General features: G+C 44.6%; 1 protein-coding gene across 1 annotated transcript in view; it reads left to right on the top strand.

The window, feature by feature from the left end:
- Positions 1–12,444, top strand: part of LOC109470564 — a 43,496-nt gene that overhangs the window by 14,480 nt on the left and 16,572 nt on the right. Inside the window, exons 3-6 of the mRNA XM_019769527.1 lie at positions 1,910–2,015; positions 6,194–6,311; positions 6,954–7,072; positions 7,549–8,380. Of these exons, the coding sequence (XP_019625086.1) occupies positions 2,010–2,015; positions 6,194–6,311; positions 6,954–7,072; positions 7,549–8,380 (1,075 nt within the window). The 5' untranslated portion in view covers positions 1,910–2,009. The remainder of the gene's footprint in view (positions 1–1,909; positions 2,016–6,193; positions 6,312–6,953; positions 7,073–7,548; positions 8,381–12,444) is intronic.

The raw sequence follows: 12,444 nt of genomic DNA, 5'->3' as shown, positions 1-12,444 counted from the left end.
AGCTCCAACTCCTTGCACCTGTACACATATGTGCCTTGTATAGAGGACGTAACACATACGTATTCTTGTAGGATACTGCGTGTATGAGAAAATGTTTCAGAAGGACATTTTAAAGGTTCTAAATGTCCCTTTTCAAATTGTATACATCAACATACCACCAGACATGTTATGAGCGCTTATCGGGTCCATTTTGCTACTGCCTTTGGCGAGGAATTAACGAGTGCCTGTCTCAACGTGATGTTGGCTGGCACGATCAAAGCTGGCATGTCAACACCGTGGCCTGGACAGCATCACAGCGGTGCTAGAGTCGGCGTATCTAAGGACATATCACTGAAATATTGGAATCTGCCAGGGCCGTACGTGGGAACTCGGTATAACAGAATATCGCATGGAATAAGCAGAGGTTTGGGTTATTTTTGGCGTGTTTTTAGACTTTTTTATCTGGATTTCTTTCTTGCACTGGAATTTTTTTCACCCAACCCAAAATTCCAGTTTAAAAAGAAACCCTGATAAAAAGCCTAAAAACATGCCAAAAATAACCCAAGACCCAAACCTCTGCTTGGAGAATAGTTCAATTCGTGTAGTGGCGCCGTACTGTCCCTTTGGTATAACTTGCAGTTGTGTCTCATGCAGTCTATTACATTATATGTACCAGGGGGTTCTTATTACAAGTTTATGAACATTCCGATGGAATTCATTTCATTTCCGTCGATATTTCCTGTCTGACTCAAGCGGGTGTTTCTCCCCAGTGCTCATGTTGTTGTTTTCATGTCACACCTCTTTAATCACATCGTATATTTACTTAAGTCCTCTTAAGAAGAGCCTCGATTGCCTACCTCTACTCAGAAAAGGCTCACGCCCGTCATAAAATAGTAACATCATTTCTGTCTCCTAAAAACGCAGCAACCGTCTACTCGCCACGAAATGTGTTTGAATTCAAAAAGAAAACAGTGTGAAGTAGGGTTATTTTTCAACTATTCAAGTTGCTATTGAATGCAATTAACGTTCATCTGAAAGTATTTTTTCAAATAATGTTTATTGATATTTTAAAAACAGAGGACATTTATCTGAAAGTTATCAATTACATTTACCCTACCTACACACTTGGCGTTTCTCAACTGCCAGGTTAACTCAATGAGCAACATTCTTGTCTCTGTCCCAACTTTCCTTGTCTGTAGCTCGATGGATTTACATTCTTCAGGTTCGGAAGGGTCCAATCTGACTAATATATCGTTGAAAGCTTGTCGGAAACATCCTCTGGATTGGATTAGAGAATCGTGACCACGGTCACCCCTGTCTTCGCTAATCCGCTCCCAATGGCAAGGTGCTACTCCTCACCAGGGTAACGTGTGGCTTAAGTGACGTTGATTGAAAAAGATTGACAAACAAGACGAGGATTTGTTTTATCACACCTGTGGTTCAATTACTTTCGGCGGAAAGGTCTGCATACTGCAAGGCCAGAGGTGCCTTGTCACGACACTAAGGACAAACAGTTTAACTCCAGGGTCAGGAGAGTGTGAAAGACTCCTGGAGAAAATTTAAAACTGATTCGAGGTGGTCTGAAGTCAATGGAGGTAAATCTTGGTAATTTAAACCCCCTTGCGCCGTAACTTGGAAGAGCGAGAACTATGATACAGGGATAAACTAGTGTCTACAGGATCGCTAAGGACGTATTTCCTTTATTCCCGCCCATGCATAGCATATCCCAGGCTTCACAAGCGGCTGTCCATTTGCCCAATTTCTACCCTTTCTAGCCGCTTCTGAAGCCTGGTAGAGGCTAGGATTACCACACAAACTACATGTGTCCGCCATGACCATCCCTTCGCATGTCTTTCCAGGCTATGTACTTTATAATACAGACATTGTAACGTGGTATTTCTTCTCACACGTCACTGTTCATGTCCCACAGCCCTCCCCTGACATGCCTGACGCCCGTGTCCTTGCGGTACCCATGGGTGAAGAAGAGTCGTGGTGGTCATGATGTTCACCTGGGAAACTTTGCCTCAAACATGCAGGTACGTGAGTTATGGTACATGTGATGTGGTGTTTAAAATCCAATTAAAGCTGGTGTGCACATTAACTTTTGTATTGTATAGGTGTAAAGAAATAATTGAGTAGGCTCAGTGATTTGTTGAAGCAGTAACTTTGAGTAACACTGGAGAAAATTGTGGGGCGGACTACACTTTATCCGAACGGTATCCAAGTGTGATAACGTGAGGATGGGAGAGGTTGAGGCACGTCAGTCTTAATGTTGTTCTTTGTACATATAGGAGGGCAACATGTAAAGGGGCGTACCTGTTTTGTCCTCCCTTTCACATTGTGAGAATCCAAAATAGACAAAGAAACAAACAATCCAGCGAGTGACCACCTCTACTATAGTTCTCGTCCTGTTGAAGCTTGCCAAGGAGCTTGGCAACAATGATATGAAGCTCCTTGAGCTTGCATACCGGTCCATTCACTCAGACGGAGGGACATACAGTCTCTGTGACAAGGCTTGAAGTCGTGTCCTCAGACTCGCTTCCTTTCCATCTGTCTCCTTCTCTTGCTGAAGGATTCGCCGCGATAGTCCCCTTAAGTGTTTTCTGATTGATATCCCACGGGGCTAAAGACGTGAACTTAGCTCAAAGGTCATCGGGAAGTTCTTGAGCAAATATAGATATCCCAGTGAAGGTCACCAAAGGTCACCAGCTGCAGTATACCTATAATCTCCAAGCAGATGTTGGGGTGGAAAATCGCAACGTATTCTGACAGACAGATAGGTCGGCTTTTTTTGGTAGTCAAAATAAGAACTGAAGAACGTTAACGATTTTCCATCTCAGCATCTGCTTGGGGATCAGTGAACCTACGACGTAAAAAAACAATGCTTAAAAGATTTTTTAAAAAAGCCTAAAAACACACTAAAAGTAAGCCAAAACCCAAATCTCTGCTTGGAGAGTATAATATATATATATATATACAGTGAACCTTGTTTTGTACTTTTTTTCCACTGACGGGTAACATGACAACAGCCGATGTAGATCTACTCAGCGGCAGTGAAATCTCCTGACAATGGGCACATCGGCCGCCCCAAGCTCTTGGCCCCTGATTACATGTTTGGTGAAAACGTCTGATTGAAGATATACGGGCCGTAAGGGGAAAACTGTCATTTTCTCAGCCAGTCTGCACCGGTACAATTATTCTGGGTCTTACTCACAGTACACCAGACTGACTGACATCAGTAGGATTCTCCCTCGTCTGCCAACTTATGCCGCCCCTTATTTGTTTCCGTCGGCATAAAACGAGCCCTTCTTTCCAGAGGTCGGAGCAGAATTATTTCTATGAACAGAGCCAGTTGCCGGGAGCGGGACAACACAACAGACAAGCATCCAGCAGTCCAGAATCTACAATTCAAATGAAGTTCGGTAACAATGGCCCCCGCTTGAGCCCCGCTAGCGTCTCTCCCTCTCAGACGAATTTGTCTTTCCGCGCACGATGCTCCAGCGGACAAAAAAACGCTTCTTCCCCGTCCGCTACAATTAGAGGAATGGCTCGGTACCGTGTCCAGGGTTGTCGTTGGTTAACCTGAGGACGGCCATCTGAAAGGTAACGACCATCACGCCAGTATTATTCATAGTGTACTGTTTTTATCTGTAAGCTTGCCACGCGCCCTCTCCTCATTAAGACACGTCTTTTGTGTTATAATAGCGAATTGTACAATTGCCTGATTCCCCATTTCCTCTCATTCCGTAGATGATGACTACTTAAGAATCTATTAAGCCAATGATGTATCAGGATGATCAATGAAGGAGTGAATGAGGATTATAAAGTCTTGGTGATGCAAATGTATATTCATGTACGTATGCGTGCGTGTTATGTGAACAATTCCGTAGAAGCTCTAATGATGTTCTACATTCACATGTGTTAAGGCAGGAGATTAAGATAGTATCAAGATTCTTAGTCTAAAATAGTCTATAATAGGCAAAAAGCCTTTTTTTGTGCAAAATTCCTTCCTCGGACCTATTGTATTTGTAACAGCCTAGAATATGTAAGGTACATGGCGAAAGGGGGAGGGGGGCGACTGTGTTTTCTTGCAGAATTTCGACGTGAAAGATATGAAGATACGAGTGCAATCACGGTTTGTTAGTTCTTTTTATCAGACACCATATTTATTTATTTCGGGCAAGCAAGAGTATGATCAAGTTTCGACGTTGATATCAATTATCAGACAATCCCATGCTGATTCGGCAATAGGGATGTCATTCATAATAATGCTGTTTTTATATTTGTACATTTACTGTGATAACCTAGATGCATTTTTGGTAAACTCGCGGCATTTTCTTTTAACGTTTTGTTAAAGCGTTGAGATTGAATGTTAAAGCCATGTTTCGTCCTTAACCAGTCCGTTCCTCACAGCTGTACGGCTGTATTTGGTCCATTGTGTCCCGGTCTTTTGTCCCGCCTCCTCCGCGACCCCGGGCGTGACTCCACCGCCAAACGTTTGAAAACGTTTTAGACAAGTTCAAGTTAAGTCCTGAGAGACATGCTCTCTGCAAATGTGAAGAAACGTAAGGATGCAAACATGTGTAGACCAGATTTCCTCCTATACCGCTATACCATTACTACTATTACATCCCAGTATAGTTTAACCTCTTTTATTTTCCCACGATGGATGGAGAAGTATGCAGTCGCACCATAATTACCGCTGGCTATTCTTGCACTGACGGGGAATCTGGTCTGTCATCACAGCTTTCACCTTATCTTACCAACTGAGCTCCAAACCAGTCCCTGATAAAGCATGTAATTCATCCCTGCTTGCCTCCATCAATGATATGATACCCAGTGATTAGATAAGAGTTAATGTTTCGCCTCAATACTAGCCCGAGACCTCATCATACTAGTACTTGTCGCCTTCTACAAGACAGCGGGTTTGACATGGCCTAAAGAGAACGGATGGATGGATGGATGGAGGAAAGGATGGATGGATGGATGGATGGAGGAAAGGATGGATGGATGGATGGAGGAAAGGATGGATGGATGGATGGATGGAGGAAAGGATGGATGGATGGATTTATGAATGGATGGATGGATGGATGGTTAGAGGGATGGATGGATGGATGGATGGATGGATAGATAGATAGAGGAATGGATGGATAGATGGATGGATGGATGGATGGATGGACGGATGGATGGATGGATGGATGGATGGATGGATCGATGGATGGATAGATGGATGGATGGATGGATGGATGGATGGATGGATGGATGGATGGATGGATGGATGGATGGAAAAAACAACTTTCAAACCGTTAAACGTCTCAATGGAAAGCTAAGAACAAATGGGTCTCCAGAATAAGATTAGGTGGAAGGAGAAATACGTTTACTATTTTTCGTACTGGTAGTCGTCTGCCTGATTAAATGTTCGAGCCGAAATAAACGCGTAGTGTTACAGACTATCCCCTCGGGGCTAAACCTCCGCTGTTTGCTTCACCTTTGCCTTTTCCTTCATCTCTAGTACCGGGGACATCTCCCGTCACATCTTATGTGTGATGGGATTTCAGACAGCAGCAGCTATTGAAGTCTGGAGAATCGCGAAGACTTCAATCAAGATTTCATTTTCGCTTGCGAACGTCCAATTACGCATCTCCCTGTGATCCCTGCCCGCTTTCATTCCCGCCTCATTTTCTGTTGTCTGACATCAAGTAGCGCGCATCACCGCCGGCCGCCTCTCACCACTCACAGAGGCTGATTTCCCAACCGGGAGACCCGCTCTGTAAACAGTCGTGATTCGTGTGGTACCCGGGGTGTTGCTCTTGGAGCGCTGACAATCTGCTGTGTTTGATACTCCTCGCCTCCACGTTGTTTGCTTTTAACGCGTATACAGATTGTATCTACGGCGATGCTTCAATATTTTCATCCCTCTGTTTGTTGATGTTTCTATGCATTATTTGATGGTTATCATATTTAGCAATGAGTATATAGTATACCGCTTCTGCCAGGCTCACTGAGATATTTTGTGACCAGTGTGCTCATCCAGGCTACTGCTGACCAGCGTAATATTTATACTTTTACAGATTGTATCTACGGCGATGCTTCAATATTTTCATCCCTCTGTTTGTTGATGTTTCTATGCATTATTTGATCGTTATCATTTTTAGCAATGCGGATATATATGCCTTTCCTGACCTGCGTAATATTTCTTGTTCCTCTACCACAGGCTGGTCCGCTGTGCGTGTCGGCCATGGGTGCAATATGGCGGCGGGCGGGACAAACGTCGTTTGGCAGTTCCTATGGCAACTATTTCTACTTCATCACGTCATTGATTTTCGCACAAGGTGAGGGTCAAGGGCTCCTTGGGTGAGGATTGCGGGGGAAGAAGTAGACCGTTGTGTTAACAAGGGCCGGCAAAAACAAGTTTTCAAGGATCACTACAACGTTCATGCCCAAAATATGTGTTGTAGTAATCTCCAAGCAGATCCTAGGGTGGTAAAAGACAGTATCAAATTGGTCAGGTAGTATCTAGAGAGCAGGGAGCAACCCAAGGCGTATTGGACCCTCTCTGGCCATTTGATACTGTCTCTTGCCACCCTAAGATCTGCTTGGAGATTAATGTTGTAGTAGACAGTGGTAAAGGCATTAGCGTGAAGTACAAAGAAACGGTTACGACGTACGTTTTGCCATGGATCTACGTTTCAGCATTACATTCTTGTTCTTGCTTCTCATAATCAATATCATCTTGATGCAACATTTTGCACCATGTTTCTGTTTTCTTGTATGTATATCCGGTATGCAAACGCCACTACCGGTGGACTAGCCCCTAACTGTACATAGTGATTGCACAACTGTGTGGCCCAAGGACGACGAAACGGAGATGGGCGCTGCCATATGCGACCATATTTATGGTTGCGGTAGGGCTTTAACTTAACATAATATCCGTTATGATTTTCACCAACATGTAGTCCATCTCTCTGCCCTAGTCACGTCTGAATACCGCTTCACCGTCCTGGCTCCGGACACGCACGTTGCCATGTCAACGGAGGTGGACGTGGAATATTCCATTCCAACTCAAGCCGAACTTGAGAATGCAGTAATAGAGGTGACGTACAGTGCCTAGTTTGTATATCTGAGCATTTAGATCGATATTTCATAGTGAAATAGCCTGTATAAGTGATGTGGTTCACGCTTCGGCTTTACCTGACTCATGGCCGATAACACATTGAGCATCATTTTGCTGTAGAATTTTAGTCTGTACAACAACCTGAGAGATAGTTGGACTTTATAGCCTGAGTTGTAATTACTGGTTAAAGAAATAAATTGAAATTGAAATAGACGATGCAATCAACATGTCCTAGGTAGAAGAAGTCGAATTCAAATTACCAGACTCTCTCTGCCAGTCAGTCGCAAAAGACGACATTTAGACTTTTAGAGTACTTACTAGACGACAGTATTACTAGTTTCTCTTGAGTATACATGTATCTGTAAACTATTCTTTTGTTTCGACCTATACCTAACCCAGCGGCATGTATGTATGAAAGTCTTCATTACTTCTTTGTTCTCCGTCGACGTCCGCAGGTTTACGACATTCTGAACTCCAGTGTTGCCAGGGTCGCCCCGGTGCCTGTCGGAATACACGACGGCCACATGAACTTCAGCTGCGCGATCTTCGACCACGCCGGCGGGTTCCTCTTCAAACTCCTCCTGGAGGAGGGAGGGCCCATCCTGGTGGAGAGCGGCGCCATGGACGTCGTGTGGCAGGACTTTTACATCTCCGTCCCGACTTCTCACGAGGCCATGACGGGAGAGGTGCAGGTGGGGGTTAGGACGGAGGGGGAGGTGTGCAGCGCGCGTCCCAGGAGATTCCGCACCCATTTTGTTGTGAAATACTTAGGCACAAACGATACAGTGGATCAGAGTATCAAACCTTCGATTGTTGCGACACAAACATTGGATTTACTATCGCAGGAAACGCACGTAACCGTCAGCTGCGAATCTTTAGACCAAGCCGGGCTGTACAGAGTGGAGCTCAGGTCGGAGTTTAACGACTCGTTGATCGCCTCCAGTCAGGATTTCCCGGTGAAGTGGAGTGAAAACTACGCGCTGAGCACCGAACAGTTGGCGATCTTCCCCTGCCAGTACGTCGTGGACGTCTCGTTCTACACACCTGCCTGTCACGGGCATGACAGGGTGCGTCTGTACCGCCAGGGGGCGGGGCTGGCGGGGCAGGCCTCCGATCAGCTGGAGTACGTCACGGAACAGCGGATCAGACCGGGGAAGACGTTTGTCCAGTTCACCTGCAGCGAGTTCGACCCGAGCTTCCCGGTCTACTGCTTCAAGTACGTCAGTATCGCCAGGAGGGGGGCCGTCACCGAGCAGGCAACCTTATGTCTACCTTCTCAGTACTCCGGTAAGGAAATCTTTCTTTTTAGACTGTAACACTTTGTTCTATCGCTTGTTATGGAGTAAAAATTACATCTTTAAAAGTATAGTTGGTAGGTTTTCAAACCACTGTAGACCAGTAATTTCCAAGCAAATGTTTGGAGATGAACTCATGTATTTTTCCACTGTTTTGTGACTAGACATAACGCAATACTCGCTTCCCAAATGACATCGAGTAGGATACTTTCCTGTCATGGTTACGAAAACCCTTGCACAAAATGCGTCATTTGAAGACAAACCGTATTACTGCTCTACCTGCGTACACGGGGGTATGGGTATGTGAGGAATGATGTCGTAATAGCCCCTTTCAAGAGCCGTAATCTCCTTATTTACACTCTAATGTGTCTGTCAACCCCCTGCATAAAGCCACCTCTTGGACAGATATTGAATTTGTTCTCCCTTAAGCCTGGCTTAGGCCGTAATGAGTCCGCCTCATACAAGCCTTTAACCTAATCATGCGCTACAAAACTCTGCAAAATTAGTCACAACAGACCTTCTATGGATGTTACGTTAACGTCATAACATGCCTTTTCACCCAAGGACCGTACGTATCCGGGAATTCGGGACCGTATGTATTCAGAAATCCGAATGATAGGCCGGGTTTCGAACCCCTCGCCCTGTTGTCCAAGGACGGGATAGCATACTCTCCAAGCAGAGGTTTGGGTTTTGGCTTATTTTTGGCGTGTTTAAAGGCATTGGTGCGTGCGACTGCCGGCAGAGGTTGGGTTGGCGTAAAAAAAATTCAGTGCAAAAAAGAAACTCCGATAAAAAAGCCTTAAAAAAACACCCAAAAAATAAGCCAAACACAAACCTCTGCTTGGAAGTAGGGATAGCTAGCCTCCGTAGCAGGCTTATAGAACTGGGGGTTTGGTGGTCTTTGGGTGTTTTCTGATTAGCCCAGTGGGTATTTCAACCAGGCCGGCTTTGTTGTCTATATGCAATCAGAAAATAGCACATAAAAGATCCCAAAGACCCTGAAGACCCCCCTAAACCCCCCAGTTTTGGCATGCTATAGTATGGAGGCTAGGGATAGCAAACCCGACAGAACGCTGCCATGGCGAAATTGGACGCCCCGTGGGTGGGAGGGGGGAGTTGTGCCCTCAGGATTACCGTAATCCGCCCAGTGTCATGGACGATTAGGAGGAGACCCCAGGATTGGTCTGTGGCACTGCACGGTTTAAACCACCGACTAACGTACTGATGTAACCAGGATTTGGGTAAAGCAGGACACGATGGGAGGGAATGGGTGCTCAGGTGGTCTTAGTACCAAGCAAGGACATTATACCAAGGTCCTTGTTCCAAGAGAGGTCGTATCAGTAGTATTGTAAAGGGTATTGACATTGTACAAACCCAGTACAACTCTTAACGAAAGGTTACCCTCCCATCTTGGTATGGTCATTCACTGGACTAATACTAATAGATCAGACCACACAATTACGGTCTATGCTCGGGAGTGGACAACAGTGATTACCTGTGCTGATAAGATACCCTCAGGTCATGACTAGCGCTATAGCCGAGGGTGTCAAGGGGTACCACAGCGTCATTTTGTAAAGTAACTATAGCATGAACACTCTGCCTATGCCCCCATAAACATTCTTGATAATTACTACGTAGAAAACCTTTCTGTATATAGATTGATTTGAAACCAAAAGATATAACTGTTTGATTCTGGGCAGTAGTCTGAGAACCCCTATGATAGCCTCCTGGCATCACCTACGCAAACTTTTCCAAACCGTGACTGACGGTTGTTGAAATGCACGTGTGCGTCAGACCGTCCTTCTGTCTGCCTTCCCCGATGATCTGTTACCAGATATATACCAGTAGCGTCTTAGGGGTGAATCTCTGTGGGCGGGCAAGCACACATATACAGGTACAGTTATATTACTCTAGAATTCTTAGAACACCCACGATTTCATCGAAGTGTTTACATAAATGAATGCGAATAAATGAAATGACATGCGTTAGACATGTTCTGAAGGAGTTTTATGCCGTCGATTAGGGCGACAATAACTATGTTCGTGATATATATGTATATGCATTGTTTGTCATTGATCATTCAACATGACCATGACTTAACAATTCGTGCTTTGCTTCTTAGTGAAATCTGTGTAAGGTCTTGTTGCTGTATGGGTAGTAAGTTTGACAGAAACACACAACTACATGGTGATTACTGCCTTGTTTGATACAATCAAAATATCGGGTTGTCCTTACACTGTTTACCCCACATCAGGTTGACGAACGGCTGTGGGAATTGTTGAGAGATAACAGTATATTTCCCCGCGTTACTTAACAGTTTTCTGTTCAGCTGTTCCGACAGTGCCTGGATATTACAGGGGGCGACATATTTCACTCCCGTATCAGTGCTTCAGATCGCTCCGCTGTTGAATGACTAGATTCTTTTGCCCCGAGGAAAAATGGGACGAGAGCAGAGTTCAAATAGGTATTTACGAGCAATTCCGTGCCTGCATAGCTTTGCCTGTCTATCTTAAACCTTAACGACCGAGCAGCCGTCGCCAAGAACAACACAACTGTGAACTTGAGGTTCGTGTTTGTACCGCATCTGCATTCTATGGTACTGAAACCATTTGTCATCATTAGCCCTTCACAACAGAACGGCCTTCTCGGCCAGAACCAGAAGAAGGAAGCCTCAATGGCGCCCATTAATACCATCTGATAAACATCTCATCTCACATTCACCAGAGAGCAGGTCTAGCCCTACAGCGGTATATCATAGGTGTCGGAGGACAAAGACTTCGCTGTATCAACCGTGCAACAGGTGAGCTGGAATAAATAAGGGTTCTTGAGTTCATCTTGTTTTTCACCAACGCATGGGACGGAATAGATAATGCACAGACAGTGGGACAGGAGAAGTGATAGTTTCTGGTCTTGTGACTCTTGTTGTAGATGGTGGGGTATCGTCCTTGCAACCTCTCCTCAGTCTCACAGACCTTTTCACAGAACAATTTCAATCGCGCTTTTGAAGGTAGAAATATTTGAAATATTAGTAACTGGTCTGAAATCTTAAGAAATTTCTTCAACTCTGCACCAATGTCGGTCCTATAGGAATGTCATTGAAAAATAAAATGACAATGAAAGTCAATGACGTTATCAGAATACTTAATAGAATGACATGAATATCTATATATTCTTAATATTGTTTTCCTAAATTTTCAACAATAGAGTCTCTCCTTTTGTCATTTTCAACGTCGTACTTAAGGGGGACTTCTGCTGATCCACGCACGTTTCCCTTTTAATCCCATCTTTCTGCTCTTACTGTGTTTCCGCTGTATCCAGTGACTGTTGAATAAGTGTGTGTACAGGAGTACGAAAAAGCCACTTCCTCTAAGGGCGTTATCCTCAATTTGTCTTGGTAAGTCGGTGGTTCTGTAAGCCGATCTTGTCAGATTAGGCTGGGGAGGGCCTGTACTAATACAATTAGGGCAGGCGTAACAAGCCCTTCGTCATTCGCCCATTGTTAACCTGGAGACAAGCACAGAAACACTTCCCGTTTTAGAAATGGCGCCAGTCGTGAGGTGTCGAAAATTAGGAGTGCTAAATGCTAATCACAGGCAGTCTGAGATCGCAAAATGTTTACGTCAGAAAGGTTTTCATACAGCTAGATTGGACATGCTCTAGCAGTCGAAATAAGGCATACAGCCACGGTAACTGTCATAATATTTACTGGCATCAAGAGTGACCCAAGACTGTCCTTTATGTAATGTCCGCAAGACGTCGCTTCTTGGAAATGTGGCGTTCCCCGCCATCACTTTCGTGAAGTGTCAGAATCTGTCGTTCCTGTACTTCAATGTGATGTGTGTGATTGTGAAGTTAGATAGACCGTCGGTCGTCCTAACGAAGTTGAGGTTTGTTCAATAGTTTTATAAACTCATTTCTTACAATGGGCCAAGCTTATTTGATTCGGCATGCATGACGAAATTCAACCAACCTCTTTGCAAAGTTTTGGGACCGTGAAAATTGCTTCAAGTTGAAGGTAAAGTCAGAGGCAGGAGCCTATTATACTAAAAATAGACC

The sequence above is a fragment of the Branchiostoma belcheri genome, unplaced genomic scaffold, assembly GCF_001625305.1.
Source record: "Branchiostoma belcheri isolate BF01 breed outbred unplaced genomic scaffold, Haploidv18h27 scaffold23, whole genome shotgun sequence".
Classification (NCBI taxonomy): domain Eukaryota; kingdom Metazoa; phylum Chordata; class Leptocardii; order Amphioxiformes; family Branchiostomatidae; genus Branchiostoma; species Branchiostoma belcheri.
Note: the sequence above shows the minus strand (reverse complement) of the source record. Positions and strands in the feature narration are given on the sequence as shown.